The sequence below is a fragment of the Schistocerca serialis genome, chromosome 6, assembly GCF_023864345.2.
Source record: "Schistocerca serialis cubense isolate TAMUIC-IGC-003099 chromosome 6, iqSchSeri2.2, whole genome shotgun sequence".
In the NCBI taxonomy this organism is placed as follows: Eukaryota; Metazoa; Arthropoda; class Insecta; order Orthoptera; family Acrididae; genus Schistocerca; species Schistocerca serialis.
Window position 1 is genome coordinate 388,292,779 of NC_064643.1, and position 27,602 is coordinate 388,320,380.

Genomic DNA, 27,602 nt, shown 5'->3' on the forward strand with positions numbered 1-27,602 from the left:
ATCGGTAAAGTGGCAGGTAGCATGAAGGTAAGTTGCTGGTGCAATAGCCGAAAGCGACCTCTAGGAGGTATTAGAGAAGAGGGATGTACCATTGGCAGTCAAAGGAGTCATTGAAGAAGGAGGCATAGGAAGGGTGGCCATGAATGGCAGACAAACGACATGGTTATCCGCTCAGGAGAACATCATGTCAGTATGACAGCAGTAGTTTGGCAGAGACTCTCAACTGGGCTAGTGTAAAAGGCACTAGTGGCCAAATGGATTCCACAATGGTGGACTGTATTTAGATAGTATAACATGGACAGACATGCAGATCCATAAATGAAACACCCGTAGTCTAGTTTCGACCAATCTGCTCCACAGGAAGTACCGCTGTGGACGCGTAGAACATTGACGGACCAGGTACAGTGTGTGGCCAGGCCAGACATGTGGAAGGACCAGGAAAGTTTCCTATCAAGCACAAGCCCCAGGAATTTCATAGTATCAGTGAATGAAAGAGCAACAAGCCCAAGGTATAAGATGATGGAAGAAATCCACTGCACTGCCCAAAATTTCTATAAACTGTTTTATCAGTGGAAAAGCGAAACCCATTGTTGATGCTGAATGAGTAAAGATGGTCAAGACATCACTGAGGACACTGCTCAAGGAGCCAAGTCCATGGAGAACTGCAATAAATGGCAAAATTTTCAATCAAAAGGTAGCCGGTGATGCCCAGCAGAAGACAGGCCATAATAGGGTTAATGGCGGCAGCAAACAGGATGACACTCAGGAAAGTGCCCTAAGGAACCTTGTTTCTTGGATAAAGATGTCCAATGAGACAGAACCCACATGTGCCTTGAAAACACTGTCTTTTAAAAATGCCTGAAGGAAACAGGGCTGGCGGCCTCGGAAGCCCCACGTGTTGAGAGCACAGAGGATACCAATGCTCCAGCAGATGATGTAGGCTTTCTCCAAACAAAAAACACGGCCACAGTCTGATATTTCTGCAGAAAACCATTCATGACATGGGTTGACAAAGTGACGAGATGGTCAACTGCAAAATGGCATGCTCAAAATCCACATTGTGCAGTGGATAGTAAATAGCAAGACTTGAGCCACCATATCTGCTGGGCATGAATTATACATTCCACCTCCTTGCAAATACAGCTGGTGAGAGAAATGGGGCAGTAGCTAGAAGGAAGGTGTTTGTCCTCACTGGGCTTAGGTATGGGTGCGATAATGGCTTCACACCAGCACCTGGGAAATGTGCCACCTGCCGATATGCAATTGTACTTATGAGGGAGAAAGTGGTTGCCTGCAAGAGACACATGGTGCAACATCTGTATCTGAACATGGCCCTGGGGCAGAAGATCAAGATGATGTGAGAGCTTGATCTAGCTTCCACGGTAAAGGCGGCATTGTAGCATTCACGATTCTGAGAGGAGAAGGGAATCACCCAAGCCTTCTCCATTCATTTCCAATGGAGGAAAGTGAGGTGATAGTGGGTGGAGCTTGAAATCTCCGCAGAAATAGCGGCCCAAGGTGTTGGAGAGAGCAATGTGGTCCACAATGACATCATCCGCTACAGTCAAGACAGAAACTGGGGAACGGACCTTCGTCCCAAAGAGCCATTTGACGTTGGCCCACTCGACGGAAGAGGGAATGGAACTATTAAAAAAACTAGTAAATGAAAGCCACCAATTTTTTTTCCTTTCCCGACGAATGCTACAACACTGCACATGCAACTGTTTGTAACAAATACTGTTTGCCATTTTAGGATGACAGTTAACAACATGGAGTGCATGTCTCCGCATATGACTGCGTTGCAGCATAACTCAGTGCACCAAGGAACCGAGACATGACACAATAAAGGTGATGTGCGAGGAATGGAACATTCTGCGGCAGTAAGATAACGTCTGTAAGGTATTCCACCTGGCCATTGTAACTGGGGAAATGTTGATATCGAAGGTCAATGGAGGAGTGAAGCCTCCTGTTGGCCTCAGAAAACTGCCAATTGGGTTTACACATAGGTGGAGTAAGAGTCAGCAAACGGATAGCACACGGGAAATGGTCACTTGAGTATGTGTCAGAGAAAATGGACCACACGGGAAATAGCTGGATGTAGAGTCTGAAAGGAATGTGGGTGTACAAGCATTGATGAGATTGAACTGATTGAGAAAGTCAGCAAAGAGGGCGCGTCTTGGCCAGGTTCTCAAAGAGCCTCAAAGGGGATGGCGTGCATTAAAGTCACCAAGCAGCAAGAAGGGTTGAGGAAGTTGCCCAATATGCTGGAGGAAGCCTGTCTAGTTACACTGAATGATGGAGGGATGTAGACAGTACAAAGAGAAAAGGGAATGCGAGGAAGGAAAATCCAGACTGCAACAGCTTCCAGCCAGGTGTTCAGAGAGACGGTTTGACTATGAACGCCATCCCGGATGAGCACATTGACTCCCCCATGAGATGGAATGCTGTCCTCAGGGGAGAAGGTCAAAGTGGACCGAAAAGAACTGCGAGGTGTCAAAGCAGTCACAGGGACACAATTTTGTTTCCTGGAGTTGCGATTCTGAGAGCAGCCATAATTCCTCCTTATTGGATCTAATGCCACAAATGTTCCATTTGAGGAGAGTCATGACGGGAAAGGGAGGAGAGGAAAAAATGAAGGGTTGTCACCTCGGCAGTTGCTGGGTGTCAGCCTTCAAAGACTCACTGCTACAGGGTGCAGAGGCTGGAGGATCCTGCTCTATAAGATCTACAGAGGTATTGGAATTGTCACTGGGTTGGCCTGTGGAATCCAGGGCAGAAAAATGGTTGGTGGTTTGCACTGGTGAAATGGAAGTCAGCCAGGTGAGGGTATCGTGCGGCAAGTCATTGAAGGAGAATACCATTTGCCTTTGTTTGATTTCTTGGAGCTTTTTTATTTGGCAAATGAAGACTCAGATGTATGTTTGGTGGAGGAACATAGAAAGTCCCTACGGGAGTAATCCTTCTGTCCTTTCTGGCCTGCTGGCTGTGTAGCAGGATGCAAAAATTTTGGGGCTGGAGGAGAAGCAGATGCAGATGCTTCTGTGATACTGGGCGATTTTACAACCATAGCGCTGAATATGAGGTCGCAAGTTTGCATGGCCACGTCCTTTGTGGAGCATAGTGCAGCAAGAACGGTTCTGTGCCACACGGTAAATCGCAGGGCTTTCAACTGGCCAACAGCTTGTGAGCGACAGGGTAAGGCACTTTTTCCTTCATCCAGATATCCCAGAAGGCCCACACATCGAGATATGTGGGACATTCTCGGAATGAAGCTGCTTCACCACCATTGCAACTGATACAGTGAGGAGAAAGAGGCAGGCAATTGCCCTTGTGGGCATCCCTACCACAAGCAACACATTTGACCAGGTTCGACAGGACATTTGAGTGTGGCTGTAATGTTGACACTGACAGCAGTGCATCAGTTTCAGAATGTAAGGTTGGACTGTGATGACTTCAGAGCCTTCTTTGATCTTCGATGCAAGCACTACTCAATCAACCGGGAGAAAAAGTGTGTGTGTGCGCGCGCGCGCACTATGGATGCATCAACATTTTTCACGATCCACGCACTGATCAGAGAAGTAAGTTTGGATTTCTCCCTCAGTCAGACCATCAAGCCGCCTAGTGTAAATAACATCACACAAAGAATTCAGCATTCGATGGGACTCGACATGAACAGGATAGCCGTAGAGGAAGGAAGCTGCAAGCAGCTGTGCTTGAGAATCACAATTAGTCTCCAAAAGCAAAGTGCCACTACGTAAATGAGAGCAGGATTTCACAGGGCCGACAACTGCATCGACACCTTTCTGAATAATAAACGGATTAACTGTAGCAAAGCACTGACCTCCTTCAGTATGTGATACCAGGAGGAACTGAAGTGCAGCACGGAGAGTCTTCGAATCTTTAGCCTCATTTGGTTTAAGTTTAGTGGACATAGACTGAGATGGTGACTGGCTCACTGCAAGAAATTCCCCCATGATTGCCAGCACCTCCAATGGTGTGCTCCTTCCAACTTAGGTGACTGTTCATACCTCGGGTCACACTTCCCAAACTCCTGACAGAGGGACAAATTGGCAATTTGGGAAGGTAACAGCTCACACAATCACCCATCCCTGGGCCTGGCCTTTACCAGGGGGTACGCGCAAACCCTACCTGTTGATGCAGGGCTGGGAATTACACATTATCCTGTCACCCGTTATGTGGCAGATGCGTGGGCCAGCCTTCAGGAGTGCACAGGGGGGGCGGCGGGGAGGGGGCGGGGCGGCGGGGAGGGGGCTTATAACTAAGTAAATGCTGAATTAACACAGTGATTCTGAATTAAAGATGCCCAGATAGATATGTTTGTAGTAATGTAAACGGGTAATGTATGTCAGGAGGACATAGGGTACAAACTGTTGGTTTTATGTCAGTGGATCCATTGAGTTTTGTGTATCAGGTAAGTTATTGTTCATTTGGAAAATATGAAAGGAAACATGCAGATAACTAAATTAACTCATTAACTTCTGGAAAATAGGAAAGGAGGATGGAGGAGAGTAAATAAATAAATAATCCATAGGAAATATGAAGGGAAGGATGGACACACACACACACACACACACACACACACACACACACACACACACACACACACAGAGAGAGAGAGAGAGAGAGAGAGAGAGAGAGAGAGAGAGAGAGAGAGAGGAGGGGGGGGGGGGAAGGAAGTGATTGGAGGAGAGCAATTTTTTCAGAGCAGGGGTTTTTGATATGTCTTTTATAGGTCATAACTAAATAAAGTCTGAAGTAATAAAACTGGTTCTGCTTTAAATAATGCATACAGATATACAGTTTATGCTATTAGTTGACATACATGTACTCTCAAGCTGACATTGGGTACAAGCTGCTGCTATTATATATTTGTAAGCGAGGCCATTCTCCTGTACATTTGGGGAACATCATGGTAACATAACTAATTATTTTATGATAAATATGAAGAAGAATGTTGTTTTCTTTGGCGTTTGTATATTGTAATTTTTTTAAGGATGTCTACTTTTTTGTCTTTAGGTTGGATATGTAGAAAGATGATACTTGTTTTATTGGCATGGTGTTTTGATCCATGCAGCTATTTCTGTAGTACTCTGTTTTTTAGTGCTGTGATGTGTTCTTTGAATCTAATCTCAAATGATCTACCTGTCTGGCCTACGTACAAAAACAGCCACAGTCCAAACATTCAATTATGTACACACCTGTATGGAGAAGTGGAATCCGTGTGTCACTGGTGTGAGGTTACTTTTGCTCAAACTTGTTGTCAGTGGTAACGAATATGTTTATACCTTTTCGTTTGAAGACACTGACAATCTGATATGAAATACAACCAAGTAATGGGATTGTGCAGTACATTTTTTTGATTGCTTTGCCACTGCTGAGTGTTTTTTTAATCCCCCAAATGAACAACAGAATGGCTTCATTTACAAACAGATCATCACAACAACAGCTTGTACCCTGTTAGCTTGAGACCATATGAATATCAACTAAGAGCATAAACTGTTTATCTACCTGCATAACTTAAAGCATACTTCAGCCTTTACTTAGTTATGATATGTGACAGATGTAATCTCAAGATTCCCCTACTCTGAAAAATTTGCTCTCCTCCAATCACTTCATTCCCCACTGTATCTGAATCTCTCTCTCTCTCTCTCTCTCTCTCTCTCTCTCTCTCTCTCTCTGTTCCATCCATCCCCTCATATTTCCCATGAAATAATTTAGTTATTTGCTTTTCTCCATACTCCCTTCCTATTTTCCATGAGTTAATTTAGTTATCTGCTTGTTTCCTTCAACATTTTCCAAATGAGCAATAACTTATCTAACTCACAAAACTCAATGGATTCACTGAAATAAAACCAACAGTTTGTAACCCATGTCTGCCTGATATACATCTACCTGTTTGTTTTACTACAAACATATCTATCTGGACACCTTGAACTCAGTATCACTGTTTTCATTCAGCATTTACTTAGTTATAACACAACAGACATAAGTTTAATGATCCCACACCTCTAGTATATCCTAAACTGAGCTCTCTTTCTTGCAACCCTTTCATCCTCTACCTATGAGTTCCAGCCAAGACTGATCTTTAATGTACAATATTACCACTGTTAGCAACATAATAAGGTTTCCAACATATCACATGATTATATAAATGAGTATGAAATTTAAGCTATACAAACCTCACAGAAATAGATTTGTATACCACTTGGAGTACTTATTCCTACATATGTATTAATTAACTCAAACAAAGACCTCCAGAATCCTTTAAAACTTATTCATGAATAAATGTTGTTTTGCTATATTTTCCTTGTACTTCCAGATTATGTTTGTGTTTCATTAAATGTTTTTGCACCTATCAGTTTCCAGACATTATCTTTCTTTACAAAGTATGACAAGTTTTACATGTGGTGTACTATGATAAAGAAATGTGCCTGTGACCACTGGAGACATTCTACTAGTTGTTTCATTTTCACATTTAGATATATGAGGGTCATTTAGTAATTAAAGAGACAAGTTGGTCTGCAGAAAAAAAATGTTTATTTTTACAACCTAATCCCCTTTGACATTTATGCATTTGTTCCAGTGGGCTACCAACTTTTTTATTCTGGCTGCAAGGAACTCTATCTTGATGTTGGAACCAATTACCCACAAACTTTTTCATGTCCTCGTTGTCCTGGAACCTCTTCTCACGTAACACCTCCTTCAGTGCACCAAACAAATGGAAATCACTAGGTTCTAAATCAGGACTGCAAGGAAGATGAGGCAGTACTTCCCAGCCCATTTTGTCGATGGTTTCATGGGTTAGTTGAACAATATGAGGATGTGCGTTGTATTGCTGGAGAATCACACCTCTCTTCTGAGATCCACTACGTCTCTCTCTCATGGCTTGTTTCACCTTGTTTAACAGCAAATCCAAGAAGTATTGCTGTTCATTGTACGCTGCTCTTTGAGATAATCACAAAAACTGGACCTTCAATATCTCTCAAGACCGTCAACATGACTTTTCCTGCTGAAGCTTGGGTTTTGAATTATTTCCTGACAGGTGAGTTGGTGTGCTTCCATTCCAGGCTTTGTCTTTTTGATTCTGGCTCATAATAGTGAACCAAAGTTTCATCAAAAGTTAAAATTTTGTTGAGGAAGTGCTCACTTCCCTTTCATAACGTTCCTTTAGCTTTGTGCCCACTCTCCACCTTGTTTCCTTGTGTAGCCGTGTCAACTCTTTTGTGACCCATCTTGCACATGTTTTATGGTACTTCAGCTTGTTAGAGATAATGTTATGAACAGTACCAGTACTAACTTGAACCTAACGAACTACCATTTCCACAGTCACACGGTGGTTGACACAAATAATGTCATCAATTCGACTTTCATGAGAGGGAGTTGAAACTGTAACTTGTTGGCCAGAACGGTGTTCATCAATCACCGAGTCATAAACATTTTCGAACTGCTCTAACCACTTGTAAAAATTTGCACAATTCATACAACCTTCAGAATAAACTTTAGACATTCAACAGTATATATTCATTGGTTTCTTGCCTTCAGCAAGTAAAAAACAAACAACAATGTTGTTCAACTATTGTGGACGTTTCAAGTGGACTCGCCATCTTTTAATGAATTTTTGAGGTTACAAACAAAACAATGTTGATACATCAGCTGATCAGAGCTCATCCCAGTGATGCGAACTTCAAGCCATAAAAGTACTAAACTTGCCCTACTAAGAGTTTTTTCCCCAGACCAATTTGTCTCTTTAATTACTGCATGACCCTGGTACATTTAGTTTTTAGTCATAAGCCTCCCCAAAGCCATATTGTGAAATAGTGTGTGTGTTTCTCCAAAAGACAGTCCCACAGGTTACCCCAAAGTCTTAAGCCAAAACACACACACACACACACACACACACACACACACACACACACACAGTACTAACACAAGATGGAGGTTTAAACCTTAATAACACGTTGTGGATATAAATACAGGTAAACAGTGACTGGTAACAAAAACATTGCTGACTCAACTGTCAATACAGTTGTCAAATACCATTATGAAATAAGCTTTCATAATTGGAAACCTTCAGATGCAAATGCTCCAACTACTGTTTAACAACTCTAGCTCCAACATCAATGGAGCAAACTTAGGCAGTAGTGGCTCAAATGGCTCTGAGCACTATGGGACTCAACTTCTGAGGTCATCAGTCCCCTAGAACTTAGAACTAGTTAAACCTAATTAACCTAAGGACATCACACACATCCATGCCCAAGGCAGGATTCGAACCTGCGACCGTTGCGGCCTCGCGGTTCCAGACTGCAGCGCCTAGAACCGCACGGCCACTTCGTTAGGCAGTAGTGACAGCCACTTAGGCAGCGGTATCATATGGACATCAAGACCATCTGGTATTATCTGATGTTGGCAATCATGCCGAAATAGGCCTAGTGCAGTTAAATATAACAATCCAACACAGCATCAACTAGATCTCACAGCATAATATATAATGTTGTTACACAACATGTACGATACAGTGGGCCCAGATGAGTACAAATATAACTTTTTTTATTTATGAACCATTTTCATTCAATATGCTGTCATTGGAAATTTGGAGGGAATAACTAAGAAATTACTGGAATTATGCATACCAATATTTACAAACAGATCTGTAATGAATGCCACTTATGAAGACAGTTTTTTATTTGCAATTTTCAAGAAATACACCCCCCCCCCCCCCCCCAAAAAAAAAAAGAAGTCACAAGTTTCACCATCTTAATTTTTGTTTCATATAATGATTGTTAACATGTTTTTCAATATAAAAAAAATCGGAATGGTGTTTTTCCTTTTTTGCTAGATCTCATAGTTTTTCAATAGAGCTCTAATGATTGTTGCTTCATACAGCTAAACAACGATAATACATGAAACAAAAGTGAAAAATTCAGTTTAACAGTAATTCATGGCGCTCAATGCCCATGTTCTGAAAAATTCAATCTGGCAGCAACTCGCAGCCAACACAGACCGTGTGATTGTTAGTTTTTTGTGTGTATGTGATTTTTTTATCTCTGGAGAACTTTTCAGTCTTTTGATTTTGTGCTTTCTATGTCAGTGTCTCTTCTGTCTGATAAGTTATTTGAAAGTAATACATTAATTTTAGCAGGTGAAAGAAGTGTGACTGTTGTGAATTGTAGCAGTTTTATAGTTTTTCTTATTCAGAGCATGCTACATGGAGATTTCCACTATGTCACAAAATCTTATTTGTTCCCTAACATCAGTGCTAGAGATCACATAAAGTAGTCATGCACTCTCTAGCCTTTCCCCCATACAATTTTTTCATAATTGTGTCAGAAAAAGTTTAAATTATTCAGTTCTTTTCTGCATCATACACACTTCATTTAGAATTCATTATGGGAAAGAGCATGTTCTATAAGTTCTGTGACAGCAGAGCCATGTCAGAAGAAAAGTAGCAGTAGTAAAGAGATTGATTTAATAGATGTGTGAAGTCTGAATCAAACTGATATTGAATTACTGAAGCTAAGAAGTATCTGTGAAAATGGTGACAATGTCTGTTCTTCTCATAAAAGGCTCTATTTGGGAACATTTGAAGACAACGATTTGATTTGCCCCTTTCAAGAAGCATGGCAAAAAAACTTTGAAGAACTCTTTGAAAATTGTTTCTTTAACCTTTGGAAGGAAATAGAAAAGTCTTGGACTTCTCCCAGATACTAAGACTTGTGTAACATGCCATAAGGCCATGTGACATCTCACATTACATAGCTACATGGCTGAATGTGAAGCTAACAATCCAGAATACAGACCAGATCCATCTACATTTCTCAAAAACTTAATGAACATTGTGACTTACTTGAAAGTTCACCATTTAATGTTGTATATTAAAAAAACACAAGACAGGCATCCAGAATACATTCGATCCAAGTCTTGTTGCTTAGCATTACAATTCCAGCAAGCAACATCGAAAGTGCAACATGTTCCAGTGAATAATGTCTCAAGAAAATGGCCGTCCTGACTGCACAGACTGTAATACTTTAACGCAAAAATTTTGAGAAGCTCTGTTAAAGAAGAACTGCAAATACTTACTTTAGCACCAACCTCATAGGGGAAAGAAAATGCTATGGAATACGTGATAAAGAAATCAAGGTTGAAGATGGCTGTTTGTCAAAAGAAACCTACAATGTGGGAAACAGAATATGTAAGGATGTGGAAACCCATGTGCCGACTTTTTAGTATGATGATAAGTCGAATTTCTGATTATAAAAAAACACACTATCCATTCCTTCAGAAAGTGGCAAAAAATTTTATAAGAGCGAAACATTCATTTTCAATAATCTGAAATAAGTGTAATTAGCTTTCAAAGAAAAATATGCTTCCATAAAACTGATTTTACGAAGATTGCCCAAAAGAATATGTTACTACAAAAATTGTGGAATGCATAACGTAACTTATGCGTGTTCATTTACCACCAAAATTAAAACTACTGAAGCGTGTTGGTTGTGTAAAAGAACCATACTCTTAACTTTTATAGAGACTTGTTTACAATCTGGAAAATGAGGGGCATATGCGGCATTGCTGTTCTCCGTGTCTTGAAGAATACAAACTGCACAATTTTTTGCTAGAGCTAGAATTCTTGCAAGATGCTAAAAATTTAATTTTCAAGCATAGACTGCAAACTGATTGACCTACACTGGACACATTAATGGAGAACATCAATGAATTTTTCGAGTATTTCATCCCAGAACTTAAAACCTCGACACAACATTGTTACATATCGAAATCTCAGACCCATTACTTAATCAAGCAAAGAAAACTCCCTGATATTTCCTGCATCATTGCAGTGGATTCTGAAGGAAATAGACATGTCTGTGTCAGGATTTCTCTGGCAGAACATTCAAGTCATCCTTCATCCTTTCGTTGTCTACTATAAAACATAGGATTCCATTAAGTCAATGTCACTGTGTTGTATAAGATTGGAAAATCCTGCATCATTGCAGTGGATTCTGAAGGAAATAGACATGTCTGTGTCAGGATTTCTCTGGCAGAACATTCAAGTCATCCTTCATCCTTTCGTTGTCTACTATAAAACATAGGATTCCATTAAGTCAATGTCACTGTGTTGTATAAGATTGGAAAATCCAGGATGGAATGTAACAATATCATGAAAAGGATTGTATTGTATAAGAACAACAATGTAGGGAAAGACAGATTGCTACTTGCCATTAAGAAGACACATCAAGTTGCAGATAGGCACAATTAAAAGACACATTTAATCTTCAGCAAAAGCCTTCATCAGAAAAAAAAGAAAAGGAAAAAAAAAAAAAGAAACACACACACACACACACACACACACACACACACACACACACACACAGGGATGTGTTGGGAGAGGGCTGCAAATAAACAGGGTGGGTGATAAGAATAGAGAGGAGATGATAGAACAGAGAAGAGTGGAAACTGTTGGGTGGAGAGTGTGGAAACAGTATACTACTGTAGGTTGAGTCCTTTCATCTCTTCCTCATTTTCATCTCCCATCTCCCACCCTGTTTATTTGCAGCCTCCGTCAACACATCCACCTGTCTTTCCCTGCTCCTCTCCTCTTTTGCTCTTTTTTATCCCACCTCTCTGCCCCACAACTGCCTCATCTACATCTACATCTACAGGATTACTCTGCAATTCACATTTAAGTGCTTGGCAGAGGGTTCATCGAACCACAATCATACTATCTCCCTACCATTCCATTCCCGAACAGCGCACGGTAAAAACGAACACCTAAACCTTTCTGTTCGAGCTCTGATTTCTCTTATTTTATTTTGATGATCATTCCTACCTATGTAGCTTGGGCTCAACAAAATATTTTCGCATTCGGAAGAGAAAGTTGGTGACTGAAATTTCATAAATAGATCTTGCCGCGACGAAAAACGTCTTTGCTTTAATGACTACCATCCCAACTCGCGTATCATATCTGCCACACTCTCTCCCCCCTATTACGTGATAATACAAAACAAGCTGCCCTTTTTTGCACCCTTTCGATGTCCTCCGTCAATCCCACGTGGTAAGGATCCCACACTGCGCAGCAATATTCTAACAGAGGACGAACGAGTGTAGTGTAAGCTGTCTCTTTAGTGGACTTGTTGCATCTTCTAAGTGTCCTGCCAATGAAACGCAACCTTTGGCTCGCCTTCCCCACAATATTATCTATGTGGTCTTTCCAACTGAAGTTGTTCATAATTTTAACACCCGGGTACTTAGTTGAATTGACAGCATTGAGAATTGTACTATTTATCGAGTAATCAAATTCCAACAGATTTCTTTTGGAACTCATGTGGATCACCTCACACTTTTCGTTATTTAGCGTCAACTGCCACCTGCCACACCATACAGCAATCTTTTCTAAATCGCTTTGCAACTGATACTGGTCTTTGGATGACCTTACTAGATGGTAAATTACAGCATCATCTGCGAACAACCTAAGAGAACTGCTCAGATTGTCACCCAGGTCATTTATATAGATCAGGAACAGCAGAGGTCCCAGGACACTTCCCTGGGGAACACCTGATACCACTTCAGTTTTACTCGACAATTTGCTGTCTATTACTACGAACTGCGATCTTCCTGACAGGAAATCATGAATCCAGTCGCACAACTGAAACGATACCCCATAGGCCCGCAGCTTGATTAGAAGTCGCTTGTGAGGAACGGTGTCAAAAACTTTCCGGAAATCTAGAAATACAGAATCAACTTGAGATCCCCTGCACCTGTTAGCAGTCTGGACCCTGCACACTTCACCAGACAGTGTTAGTCTCCCTCCCCACCCAAACACTATCCCTTCCCTTTCCTCACTCCCTCCAGATTGTTGCTTGCATCCCTGGGATGTAAATGTTGCATTCCGGCCCGCGACACCAGAGTTGGTGGTCGTGTGTGCATGAAGTGTGCTTACTTGTGTGTGTGTGTGTGTGTGTGTGTGTGTGTGTGTGTGTGTGTGTGTGTGTGTGTGTGTGTGTGTGTGTGTGTGTCCTTTTTACTAACAAAGGCTGTGGCCGAAAGCTATATGTGATGTCTTAATTGTGCCTGTCTCCAACATGGCATGTCCTCTTTATAATCAGTAGCAATCAGTATTCCTACATTGTCAATATTCCTCCTGGATTGCTTGCAGCGTGATATAAACACATTCTAAGTTTTCCAAAAAACCAGTATCACCTATATACTGAAACAAATACCACACATCCAACCTGTTATTTACTTCAGTGATGGCAGCTTTGCACAATACAAAAACTTTAAGCACATATAAATTTTGTGCCACCACAAGCAAAATGATGGGGTGACTGCAGAATGTAAATTTTTTGCCACTAGTCATGGCAAAAATGCACATGATGGAGTTGTTGGTATTATTAAACATTTAGCAAGAAGAACACATTTACAGAATCTATGTGACAATCACATTTTAAGTTCAAAAGATCTGTTTACATTTGCCAAAACTCATGTTCCAAGAGCAAAAACATTTCATTTAATGACAAAGGAGATAAAATACCCAAGTATGTTACAAAAACAGTATGAAGCTGGTTCTACCATTCCTGGGACAAAAGTTAATCATCTTCTCAAACCACAAAGTGAAAGCAGTTTACTGATGCAGTGTGTTCCATCACTGACTAAATTCATACAAGTTTATCTTGGGCTTCAAAACACCACCTCTGTCACTATTAAAGAAGAAAAGTTTGTCGTACGTATCTATGATAACCAATGGCAGCTTGGAAAAATTCTGTAGACCTGTGAAGACAAGAGATGCAAAAGAGAAATTCATGAAACCAAGTGCATTTTCCTCAGTTCATTCATGGCCACATGCTGATGTTTGCTGCATCCCTTTTTCAAAACATTTTAATGACTTTCCCTGCCACAAGCACATGCACAAATCATTTATATAGTTTTGGATCAGACACAATATTCTCCAGTGAAAGCTTGTTTGAAACAATGAACTCTTTTTAGAATGTTATGAAAGTTGTTTTGTGCCCTCAAAGCTCGTTTGTTCTACAAAGCACAATAGGAAATGAATATACATATACATTTGTGTTCTTTCAGTCTTAAATCACTAAACAGAACAAACATCCTTATATTTTTTATACTGAAACGTATGATAATAGGGATTATGTGAAACAAAAATTAAGATATTAGCACTTGTGGTTTTGGCGAAAAAAATTTCTGAAATTTGGAAATAAAATAATCTGTAGAGATGACTTTCATCTTTCATTACTGATTTGTAAACATTTGTACCCATAACTCTAGAATTTTAATAATTTTATGTCATGGTTGACCATTTTATCTTTCCATGATGCCACACTTAATGAAACTGAGTTATAAATAAAGAAGTTATAGTGGTTACATAATTTTGACTCACTTCTCCTACCGAGGCCAGTTTGTGAAAATGACACTTTTCAAACTGACACTGATTGTACTTTTGATCAAAAATAATCTGAAAAAAATGTTTTACGCTTCTTTCATTGTGGTATTTACTTTCTCACACAAATCTTTCACAAACATTTACGACACCAGGGCAACAAGATTTCTTACTTTTGGGTGATTTTAAATTAAATGAGCCTCAATCTTTTCTATATGTGTGATTTAACTTTAATAAAGTACAAAAAAGTAGGCAATATTAATCAATACTCACCAGTCTTTTATTGTTTTTGCTGTGGGTGCATTTCTGATGACACTTAGAGTGTGCTGTTCTAGTGATAACAGGGGGTTCTTCAAGTAGGGGTTGTACTTTGTTGCCAGTTGGAGAACCAGTCTGCTCAACTGCCTTTACTTTGTTACTCAACGATTTTTCAGCGTCAGTAATTTTCAGTTCTACAGATTCGCTGGAACAATCCCTTGTCTCAAATATGTTTTTTGCTGACTTATTTAAACTGATGAAGTTAGGCTGAAGTCGCTCTGATCGATTTACTTTAAAATTAATGTCTTCCAATCCAATTATATCATTGCATGCTGCAACGACTGGATCAGAAGGGTGATCAGCAAAAGACGGATTCAAAACACCTCTTCCATTCTGCACGCAACCATTTGAAGAAAACTTCAGATCTTTTGTACTAAAGTTAAACTCATCTTTATGAAGAGTGGAATTAATATTAAATGCTCTGTTAGTCTTTGCAGCAATACCGTTCTTTGACTCATCACTTGCCAAATGATCTATAACGTCAACTAAAATTTTTTCTACAAGGTTGTTAGCAAAACTATGTACCGTAGTTGGCTGGATCACTTGAGTGTTAGTTTCCTCTTGAGGAGAGTAGAGACATTCTTTTACTTCAGATAGTGCATTCTGGATATCTGAAAATCTGGAATCTCTTAGTGAGGAGCGCCATGATGTTCTAAAAGAACAGTTACAACTATCCATCGGTTTAGCCGGTCTACTCCAATGAGTGAACCAATAATCCTCTGATGACTGCTCTGAAGTATTGGATATCATTGAATGGCTTCTCCTTTTATAATCACTGCACTCAATGTCAGGTGATAATATTTTAGAGCAGTTCCTCGAATTTGTAGCAGTTGGCTGGCTGACATTGCCTGTAAGGCTGTCTCTGATGGGTGGAATTTTTGACTCATAGTCCATATGGATAACTCTAATCAATTTTTGCGTGCTTAAAACGATGAATTTATTTTCCACCAGATTGCTTGCAGATGGATGCACCTGGCGCCTGCTCTGCAAGCATGGCAACCACCGCATGCAGCACCTAAAGTAATTGAAAAAATCATTCTGTGGTGACTCCAGCCTTGACTGAAAATTTGGGCTGCTGCTCATTCTGTGTCATACTGGTGTGCAGACCTGAAAATAAAATTTGTCTTTGGTAAACAAGCAACACAAATGACTACAAATGAGACACACATGAAATTAATAATTCAATAATTAGCAAGACAACTGAAGAGGGGTGAGTGTTTTTGGATTCGGCCTGAAATGATACGCAACACTTGCATGGTGAAAATGAAATAGAATAATGGAACTGCTGAGCAGTGAAGAACCCAAGTCTCAGGAATGGGAATGCTCATTCAGCTACAAGTAGACTGTCCTGTGCATGATCCAATGGGCAGTTAATGAATGAATAAACATGGACATTATCAAAGCTTTTGATACGGGTAAACAGGAAAAAGCTGAGGTGTCACGAAAAGCAGGAGCACAAGAGATAGCTAACGTCTACACTCTGGAATCATTATGAACTGCATGACAAAGGGAGAACGTGAAAATTTGCTGCATGAAGATGAAAGTAATGGTCTTTAATGGACAAGGATAAAAAAATATCAAAGATTACAATCAATAATGAAACAACAGAAGTAGAACAATGTTATAGATTTACGGTATTCAAAAAGCCTTAATACTGTAGCCAAAATGCTCAATAATTAAAAAATCAATTTTAATCTTTGGAAAACTACAAAATACTTCAGAAATATAGTGCGTATGGCAACATCAGTAATGGAAGTCCTCACACTAAAATTTTAAAAGAAGAGTATATATGAGATTTCTTAGAGTGAAATGGTATACAAGAACAAGCAGGATTACAAATGAAACACTAAGAAAACTACAGGTATAAAGCCTCAATGAAAGTATGCATCGAAAGTGTTTCAGATAGAGCGACCAACTGGAAAGAAAGAAACAGTGAAAGATTATAAATGTTGTGGCAGACAGAGTGGGCAGACCACACAACAGGTGGAAACTGTTGCAAGCAGTATTTCCTGATATCTGAAGTGAAGAAGAAAGGCAGATAAAGAAATTACTGCCAAAATTTCTTCATTCAAAACTTGTTGAGCAGTTACAAATCAGGAAAATTACCTTCCTAGTAGTTATCTTGCAGCATTATTATAATGCAAAAGAACTTCTCACAAATTAGAAAGCATGTGAGAAAGATAGGATAAACTGAAGTAATTTTTGAGAACATTTCTCGTAGAGAACAATGGCTATTCTTAGCACTTTAAAATGAACATAAACAGACTCGACCACAAGAAACCTTCATTTTTGTGGTTACCGGTTTTGGTCAGTTACTGACCATCTTCAGACCTCATACCATGATGGTAGGTGGTGGCAGAGAACAGAGCAAGCGTTATGGATTAAACTGAGCAGTTGATGTTCATGGACTCCATAACTTCTTTTCCATTCTCCACCACCATCTACCACCATGGTATTAGGTCTGAAGATGGTCACTAACTGACAGAAATTGGTTACCACAAAAATAGCAGTTTCTTGGGGTTGAGGCTGTTTATGTTCATTACAAACTGAAGTGTTTGATACTGCTACACCAATTCAACCTAACTGACCCCTTTCACCTTAATTTACGAGGGCAGTTCAATAAGTAATGCAACACATTTTTTTTCTGAAACAGGGGTTGTTTTATTCAGCATTGAAATACACCAGGTTATTCCCCAATCTTTTAGCTACACAACACTATTTGTCAACGTAATCTCCATTCAATGCTACGGCCTTACGCCACCTTGAAATGAGGGCCTGTATGCCTGCACGGTACCATTCCACTGGTCGATGTCGGAGCCAACGTCGTACTGCATCAATAACTTCTTCATCATCCGCGTAGTGCCTCCCACGGATTGCGTCCATCATTGGGCCAAACATATGGAAATCCGACGGTGCGAGATCGGGGCTGTAGGGTGCATGAGGAAGAACAGTCCACTGAAGTTTTGTGAGCTCCTCTCAGGTGCGAAGACTTGTGTGAGGTCTTGCGCTGTCATGAAGAAGGAGAAGTTCATTCAGATTTTTGTGCCTACGAACACGCTGAAGTCGTTTCTTCAATTTCTGAAGAGTAGCATAATACACTTCAGAGTTGATCGTTTGACCATGGGGAAGGACATCAAACAGAATAACCCCTTCAGCGTCCCAGAAGACTGTAACCATGACTTTACCGGCTGAGGGTATGGCTTTAAACTTTTTCTTGGTAGGGGAGTGGGTGTGGCGCCACTCCTTTGATTGCCGTTTTGTTTCAAGTTCGAAGTGATGAACCCATGTTTCATCGCCTGTAACAATCTTTGACAAGAAATTGTCACCCTCTGCCACATGACGAGCAAGCAATTCCGCACAGATGGTTCTCCTTTGCTCTTTATGGTGTTCGGTTAGACAACGAGGGACCCAGCGGGAACAAACCTTTGAATATCCCAACTGGTGAACAATTGTGACAGCACTACCAACAGAGATGTCAAGTTGAGCACTGAGTTGTTTGATGGTGATCCGTCGATCATCTCGAACGAGTGTGTTCGCACGCTCCGCCATTGCAGGAGTCACAGCTGTGCACGGCCGGCCCGCACGCGGGAGATCAGTCAGTCTTGCTTGACCTTGCGGCGATGATGACACACGCTTTGCCCAACGACTCACCGTGCTTTTGTCCACTGCCAGATCACCGTAGACATTCTGCAAGCGCCTATGAATATCTGAGATGCCCTGGTTTTCCGCCAAAAGAAACTCGATCACTGCCCGTTGTTTGCAATGCACATCCGTTACAGACGCCATTTTAACAGCTCCATACAGTGCTGCCACCTGTCGGAAGTCAATGAAACTATACGAGACGAAGCGGGAATGTTTGAAAATATTCCACAAGAAATTTCCGGTTTTTTCAACCAAAATTGGCCGAGAAAAAAAATGTGTTGCATTACTTATTGAACTGCCCTTGTACATCTCTGAACATGCTACAGATCAGAATGTAACAATATTTAAGATTTTTTATTTAAATTCATTGGTTACACCAAACTGTAATCACCTTGTCACTTCCCAAGCTAACCTAGACCTTCAGTTCAAGCGCCTATGAATATCTGTGTGTCACTACATTATACAGTTATTAAACTAATATAGACACAACAGAATTACTGCTAGTGCTCTGTTCCCTTCTGTTTGTGCATGTATGGCAACACACACCATGCTGCATTACGTAACTGTATGACGACAACGTCCAGAATTGGTAGGTTCAGTTGACCTGAATGATAAGTAAGATTATTATGTTACAGTGATTACTTAATATATGTGTGGAAGAATACATTTATTTACCATCAATCATCATAACAAAAAATTAGAACTACTGTAAAAGAACATGTATGAAACTGTTAGTGTTTATGTGGTCAGTTGCCGATGTATCAGTTGTTGCCTTATGCCTCAAGATCTTTGCTTGATGTTTACTTAACGATTATTCTGACATCTTGGAAACATGAGTAATTGGCATTATCGAAGAGTCGTCCTCCACCGACACCGACAGTGGAGAATGAACGTTTGAAACAGATGCCACTCACACTGGCGAAATGACACGAAAATCATCAAACAACTGTTGACCAAAGATCCTGAGGCAGAAGCTAATAGGCAACATGTCAAAATATGAGGTTTTGGATTAGTCAGTGGAAAGACAAGACAATGTCAAATAAAGAAAAATCAAAAAGTGTTCCACAATTCTCACAATGTATAATGAAAAGCAGCAACAATGTTGTAAGATTGGTTTCATATGTACATTTCTTTCTGTGTATGAATTTGTGCATTTAACTCCAAAAGCTGTCAGCAGTGCTCTCAAGCCTTCATCTTTCACAGATGCATTACGTGACACACAAAAGTCACTTGCATCAGCCAGTGCTGGGAAGATATAGGGAAAAACTCTTCTCACTGTAGAGTACAAGCAACTTTATAAGACCTCTGAACCACATACACTTCCGACAGCGACACGAAGCGGATTCTTATGACACATGGATTTCGAGCTGTGAGTGGTAGACAGACTATTACAACATGCTCAAGTTGTGAAGTCTTACTGCTCTTTATTCCTGATTTGAGTGCACAGAACACTCTAAAACTCCCTGCAAATTTCCCAATTTTATGAAATCTGGATTCGTTGCTATTTCTTGTCTAGGAATGACTTTAAAATACAGAGAGTTTATCGGAGACACAATGACATATATATGACAGATGGATTTCGAGCTGCAAGCGGCAGACCAGCAGGTATGTAAAAAACGAATACACAACGAGTGAACAGCAGAAGTAAAACAAGTTTGTTAGAACAGCTATGTAAAACAGTTAAGCTTAAGAGCCCCAACATACCTTTGCTAGATAAGCAATAAAACCGACTGATATCGTTAAAAATGTACTTCATGTGCGATGAGTGGCAAACGATTAACTATCAAATTCCACATCATACGCAGTATTTATAACAACCACCAGATTGATGATTTCAAGGGCAATGATTGCGCCTATATACAAAATGGGAGTGCTAGCTTACACGCAAACTGTAATAAATTCTACAACAAGTGAAGCACAAGTACACATTAAACCTTATAAAAGCATATAAAATGATTAACAAACAACAGTATGAAAATAAAATTATTACTGTGTAAAGGGAAAATCAACGGAAGGCAAACTGTTCAAATTTTATCATCATTTTATGGTGACACCATGGCCCATTGGAATATCTTCGACTCAGCGATGTCCACTTCCTGCTATTGAAGCCAGACTTCAGTTCACTTATTTGTGTTTCCTGCCAGCCTCGTCTCCAGGATACTGTACAGTTTCATGTACCACGGCTGTTCCAGTATGGCGAGGGCTGGGGCGGACCACCACACCCAGACTGCCGCTGCCCGTTCGGGAGCAGATGAGGCAACGGGGCGTCCTGCCAACCCCTCAATGGGCTGACAAGGTTGAGGTTCCCTCCCTTAGAGAGATGGCAAAAACCCCTTCGCAAATAGACAGTAAAACCAGGTCAGCTGCTGATGCATCATCCGCTAACACCAGGTGGTAGCAATTCAGGATGATTAAGGGTCTGCCTCAGGATGACTAGGTTAGGACAGTCCAGCAAAATGAGGACCACCATCAAATGTGCAATACGACGACAGTGGGGTGGTCCCTCATGATGGAGGAGATGACCACAAGTCAGTCAAGTATGGCCAATGTGGAGCTGGCAAAGGACAGTGGAGACCTTGTGAGAGGCCCATATGGAGGACATCCACAAATTTGTGGTCTCCTTTGCCACATGTAGTTTGTTTGGCAAAGTCCAATTACGCTGTTCTGTATCGAAATCCTTAGAACATGACAGCTTAATACTGAGCAAAGATCTGATTCCAGAATACCGATCTCAAAAGGTGACCAATTGGGCCAGCATGTCAGTGAGTTCATTTCCGGGAATCCCAACATGACCTGGGGTTCACACCAAGAGAGACCAAACATCCAAATTGCTCAAGGGCAAGTAGGAAATTCTGGATAATCAATCAAGGGATGATAAGTTTAACATTGGTCAAGAGCTTGTAAACTGCTCATAGATTTGCACAAATGAGGAAGAACACTCTGATGCAGGAATGGTTATACTCAAGAGCACAAGAGATGGCTACTAACTCTGCAGTGAAAATACTGCAGCCATCTGGCAAGGAGTGGAGTTCATTACATCCCACAAGCATGTAAGCAAAGCCAGCATGACCGGGCAACCATTAAGTCATCATCAGTATACACTGACTTCTGAAACATGCCAAGAATGGAGAATTGGCAGTGAAGAGCCTCAGGATGAACTGTGTCTTTTGAAACTTGTGATAGGGCAAGACCAAGCTGTGGACAGGGGCTGCACCACAGAGGTGTATGGGAATGGGCCCGGAGAACAGGTGGTAGAGGAGAGAGCTAGAGTGCAGAAAAAAAAAGGAACTGTATGCAGCTGGCGAATGTAACCCCAATCTGGGCCAGCATTGTGGGTGGTGGATCTCCATATCTGTAAAGAGGAAACAGTAGTTTGGGTGCTCCAGGGCGCAGTGGTTGTGTAGCACATAAATGATCAACCGTTGCAGTAACAGTAGTTGCAACAGTGGAACCCTTGCCTCTGCTGGGAGGTTCATTATGGGCTAGTCCGAAAGGCACCAGTTGCCAGTCATACTCCACAATGGCATAGTGGATCCAGCACCTGTAAAATTGAAGGTGATGTCGAGCCAAACTTAAGATATCCATAATCTAGATGAGACTGGACCAATGTTGTGTAAAGCAGTATTAGGGCAGCGCAGTCTGCACCACAGTTGGTGTTGCTAAGATGTAGATAAGCATTGGGTTGTGCCTGCTTTAGTAGTGGAAATGGAGAAGCCATGTCAACTAGGCATCAAAGACATGTCCTGAAAAATGATGCGAGTCCACCAGATTGAGGAAAGAGGGACTGGCCAAGAAGGTACAGGTTCTGGTGGGGGGTGGACTGTACGGTGATGACAGAAATGCGTAATGCAGGACTTGTCAGCTGAAAAATGGAATCCATGAGAGGAAGCCTAAGATTGTGCTCAGTCTGTTGCTCCCTGGAGTCTGCATTCAGCAACATATATCGCAGTCAAACAAAAATAAATGCGAAAATTATCAGCATACATAGTGGGGGATACTGTAGGTCACACGATCACCACCAGACCTTTGATAGCCACTAAAATTGGGGACACTCAAAACAGAACCATGCGTACCCCATTCTCCCGCAGACGGGATGTGTTACAGGAGGCACCAACCTATACCTGAAAAGTGAGACACGAAAGTAAGTTCTGGATACAAATTGGGAACAGACCACAGAGGCCAATTCGTGTAAGGTGACAAGGATGTGATTGTGCTACGTGGTACCATATGCTTTATGCAGATTGAAAAGATCTGCAACAAGGTGTTGATGCTGGGCAAAAACCATTCAGATGGCAAACTCCACATGGTCTAAACTACATGTAGGAGAGTCACTCAGCAAAAACAACTCTGGGCTGAAGCGAAAATGTCCTGGGATTCAAGGATCCAATACAGAATTCGACTCACCATACTTTCGAGTAACTTGGAGAGGGCATTGGTTAAACTGATCAGATAATAGCTGTCCATCTGAATAGGTGGTTTACTCTATTTCAAAACTGGAATAATGACACTTTCTTGCCATTGGAAAGGGAAATTCCCCCCTCACTCCAGCAATGGTTAAAAAGTGCAAGTACATGACACTGGCTAGCCCTCGATAAGTGCTGAAACATCTGGTTGTGCACCCATTCCGGTCCAGGAGCGGTGTCAGTGTAGACAGGAAGGGCGCTGGCAAATTCCCACTTGTTAAACAGGGCGTTATACGGCTCTAGGTGGCCTAGAACGAAAGATACAGGGGGGACATTTGTGATGATGTTTGAGAAGATGGAACGCAGGCAGATAGTGGACTGATGCGGAGACTTGGGTGAAACGATAAGCAAAATGCTCAGCAATAGATTATTATTATTATTTCTTTCTTGTCTCAGACGTTATGTCTGGTTAAAAATGGAAGGTGACGCGGACCTTGATCAAGCGTGACTTCCTTTCAACTGTACGGTATATGTTACATTGCATTTAGGAACTTTTGGGTAATTGAACAAGTGTCAATAATTACAGATTTCTGTAGTTGTATATATAAGTTTGGATGTAGCTGTATTGCATTGATGTACTGGTGGATATTGTGTGGTATGACGCCTGTAGTTCATAGTATAATTGGTATAATGTCAACTTTATCCTGATGCCACATTTCCTTGACTTCCTCAGCCAGTTGGATGTATTTTTCAATTTTTTCTCCTGTTTTCTTCTGTATATTTGTTGCATTGGGTATGGATATTTCGATTAGTTGTGTTAATTTCTTCTTTTTATTGGTGAGTATGATGTCAAGTTTGTTATGTGGTGTTGTTTTATCTGTTATAATGGTTCTGTTCCAGTATAATTTGTATTCATCATTCTCCAGTACATTTTGTGGTGCATACTTGTTTGTGGGAACAAGTTGTTTTATAAGTTTATGTTGTAAGGCAAGCTGTTGATGTATTATTTTTGCTACATTGTCATGTCTTCTGGGGTACTCTGTATTTGCTAGTATTGTACATCCACTTGTGATGTGATCTACTGTTTCTATTTGTTGTTTGCAAAGTCTGCATTTATCTGTTGTGGTATTGGGATCTTTAATAATATGCTTGCTGTAATATCTGGTGTTTATTGTTTGATCCTGTATTGCAATCATGAATCCTTCCGTCTCACTGTATATATTGCGTTTTCTTAGCCATGTGTTGGATGCGTCTTGATCGATGTGTGGCTGTGTTAGATGATACGGGTGCTTGCCATGTAGTGTTTTCTTTTTCCAATTTACTTTCTTCGTATCTGTTGATGTTATGTGATCTAAAGGGTTGTAGAAGTGGTTATGAAATTGCAGTGGTGTAGCCGATGTATTTATATGAGTGATTGCTTTGTGTATTTTGCTAGTTTCTGCTCGTTCTGTAAAGAATTTTCTTAAATTGTCTACCTGTCCATAATGTAGGTTTTTTATGTCGATAAATCCCCTTCCTCCTTCCTTTCTGCTTAATGTGAATCTTTCAGTTGCTGAATGTATGTGACGTATTCTATATTTGCGGCATTGTGATGGTGTAAGTGTATTGAGTGCTTCTAGGTCTGTGTTACTCCATTTCACTACTCCAAATGAGTAGGTCAATATTGGTATAGCGTAAGTATTTATAGCTTTTGTCTTGTTTCTTGCTGTCAATTCTGTTTTCAGTATTTTTGTTAGTCTTTGTCTATATTTTTCTTTTTGTTCTTCTTTAATATTTGTATTATCTATTCCTATTTTTTGTCTGTATCCTAGATATTTATAGGCATCTGTTTTTTTCCATCGCTTCTATGCAGTCTCTGTGGTTATCCAATATGTAATCTTCTTGTTTCGTGTGTTTTCCCTTAACTATGCTATTTTTCTTACATTTGTCTGTTCCAAAAGCCACATTTATATCATTGCTGAATACTTCTGTTATCTTTAGTAATTGGTTGAGTTGTTGATTTGTTGCTGCCAGTAATTTTAGATCATCCATGTATAGCAGATGTGTGATTTTGTGTGGGTATGTTCCAGTAATATTGTATCCATAATTTGTATTATTTAGCATGTTGGATAGTGGGTTCAGAGCAAGGCAGAACCAGAAAGGACTTAATGAGCCTCCTTGGTATATTCCACGCTTAATCTGTATTGGCTGTGATGTGATATTATTTGAATTGGTTTGGATATTAAGTGTGGTTTTCCAATTTTTCATTACTATGTTTAGGAACTGTATCAATTTAGGATCTACTTTGTATATTTCCAATATTTGTAGTAACCATGAGTGGGGTACACTATCAAAAGCTTTTTGGTAATCAATGTATGCATAGTGTAGCGACCTTTGTTTAGTTTTAGCTTGATATGTCACCTCTGCATCTATTATCAGTTGCTCGTTACATCCTCGTGCTCCTTTGCAACAGCCTTTTTGTTCTTCATTTATAATTTTGTTCTGTGTTGTATGTGTCATTAATTTCTGTGTAATGACTGAAGTTAATATTTTGTATATTGTTGGTAGGCATGTTATGGGGCGATATTTTGCTGGGTTTGCTGTGTCTGCCTGATCTTTAGGTTTCAGATGAGTTATTCCATGTGTAAGTGTATCAGGGAATGTGTATGGGTCTGCAACGTAACTGTTAAATAATTTAGCTAGATGTGAATGTGTTGAGGTGAATTTCCTTAGCCAGAAATTTGCTATTTTATCTTTTCCAGGGGCTTTCCAATTGTGAGTAGAATTAATTGCTTGGGTGACTTCATGTTGCAAAATTATCACTTCAGGAATTTGTGGTATCATCTTGTATGTATCTGTTTCTGCTTGTATCCACCGTGCCTGCCTGTTATGTTGTACCGGGTTTGACCATATGTTGCTCCAGAAGTGTTCCATGTCTGTTATGTTTGGTGGATTGTCTATTTTAATGTGTGTGTTATCTATTGTCTGGTAAAATTTCTTTTGGTTTGTGTTGAATGTTTGGTTTTGTTTCCTTCTATTTTCACTTTTTTTGTCTTCTAAGTCGTTTGGCCAATGCTTGTAATTTCTGCTTCTTTTCATCTAATTGCTCTATCACTTCTTGTTGTGAGATTTTACCTAACCTTTTTCGTTTTTTTTCTGACATTTCATTTCTTATAAATTGTGTTAGCTGTCCGATGTCTTTTCTCAGTTTTTCTATTCTGATCTGTAGCCTGTGTTGCCATGCTGGTTTTGTGGGTTTCTTCTGTGTGTTGGTTGGTTCTGGTCTCTGTCTAGTGTGTATATTTTGTGTAGTGAGTGCTCCTATATAAACTAGTAATTGTAACTCTTCCATAGTTGTGTTTTCATTTATTTTGTTGTGTATGATTGTGTGGATAGTTGTTATTGTTGTATTGACATGTGGGTTATTTGGTGGTCTATGCAAGAATGGTCTAAAGTCTGTATTTGTGTCTTTGTATTCTATATATGTCAGCTGAAATTTTTCTTCTATATCTAACATGTGTGTCACTTCGTGTTCTATTTGTGCTTGTTCTGGTGGCTGTCTTAAGATTTTGTTTCCCTCTGACTGTTTAACTGATGCGTGTTGTTCTTTGCTTGTTTGCTCTGGGATGTTTGAGTCCATTACTGTATTTTCTTCTTCTTCTGATTGCACATTATTTTGTTCCAGTATTTGTTGTACTTGTTTGATGTTTTCTAATTCTGACTGGGGTATCCTGTTATTTTTTATTACTACACGGATCTGATCAGCTAGTCGTCGTTCTGTTAAAAATTTTAATTCTGGGTATCTGGTAATAAATGTTGTGTATACTTGTGATCTGTATCCAGTTGTGTTGGTTCCTAGGTTTGTTGCTTGGTAATAACAGAACATGAGCTGTTTCTGGTTTTAGGAAGATAATGGGCCCGGGCATGAAACCGTTTAAAGGCCAGGAGCTGGTCAAGAGATGGATGCAGGCGGTCCACCAAGGGACAGTCTTCCACTAGGGAGAATGCAAGGAAGAAGTAAGTGTCAAAACAGCTGCCGAAAGGATGGCTTCGGTCAAACTCCTTATGGACTCATCAGTGCCATTGTGTGATGGAGTGGTTGGGATGGCAGACAAGGAAAAGATATCCCAATCTGCATTAATAAATGCCTACCTGGGAAGGTGTCTAGGCAAGTGATGCTGAAGAAAAGAAATGAGGATCAAAAAATGTCACACAAATCATCATGGGCTCTGTGTTGAATGGTTGAATGGAGGGGAGGAATCCAGGGCTACAGTTGGAAGGCCAAGAAAGTGCCATGTGCCACACTGAAGTGTGTGGGGCCTCCTTTGTGGAGGAGGCACAGATGAAGCCCTGTCAGCAAGTCTTCAACAATTCTGCCGCAGTAAGTGGTCACAGTACAACCCCACAGTGAGTTATGGCTTTTAAAACCCCAAGTAGAATGACAGGGGGAGGGAGTTGTCTAAGGAGGGCAAGAAGAGAAGGAACTATAGATAGCCAGTCTGTGAAGATAAACATTGCTTATTGTTACCGCAGAGTCTAAATGGATCTGAACAGCCACCACTTCAACCACAGTATGAATAGGATCCCAAGAACTAACATTGTTCATCAGGACCAACATACAGACACCACCAAAAGCTCGTAAAGGGCCAATATGGTTCCAGCAGAATGCTTGGAAACCACGAAGAGTTGGTGAGTAAGTATCCACAACACAAGCTACAGAGTAGAGTGAAAGAAGAGTTCCAATTCCAGAAGCTGACAATAGTAACCATTACAGTTCCACTGGGGGAGAGTAGTACAAGAGACCAGATGGATACTGAATGGGCCAGAATGGCTTCCTGTTCCACTCGCAAATAGAG

At 40.5% G+C, this 27,602-nt stretch overlaps 1 protein-coding gene across 1 annotated transcript in view; it reads right to left on the minus strand.

Moving 5' to 3' along the window:
- Positions 1 to 27,602, minus strand: part of LOC126483835 (uncharacterized) — a 99,319-nt gene that overhangs the window by 64,051 nt on the left and 7,666 nt on the right. The window contains exon 2 of the mRNA XM_050107042.1: positions 14,678 to 15,829. Coding sequence (XP_049962999.1) covers positions 14,678 to 15,805 — 1,128 coding nt within the window. The 5' untranslated portion in view covers positions 15,806 to 15,829. The remainder of the gene's footprint in view (positions 1 to 14,677; positions 15,830 to 27,602) is intronic.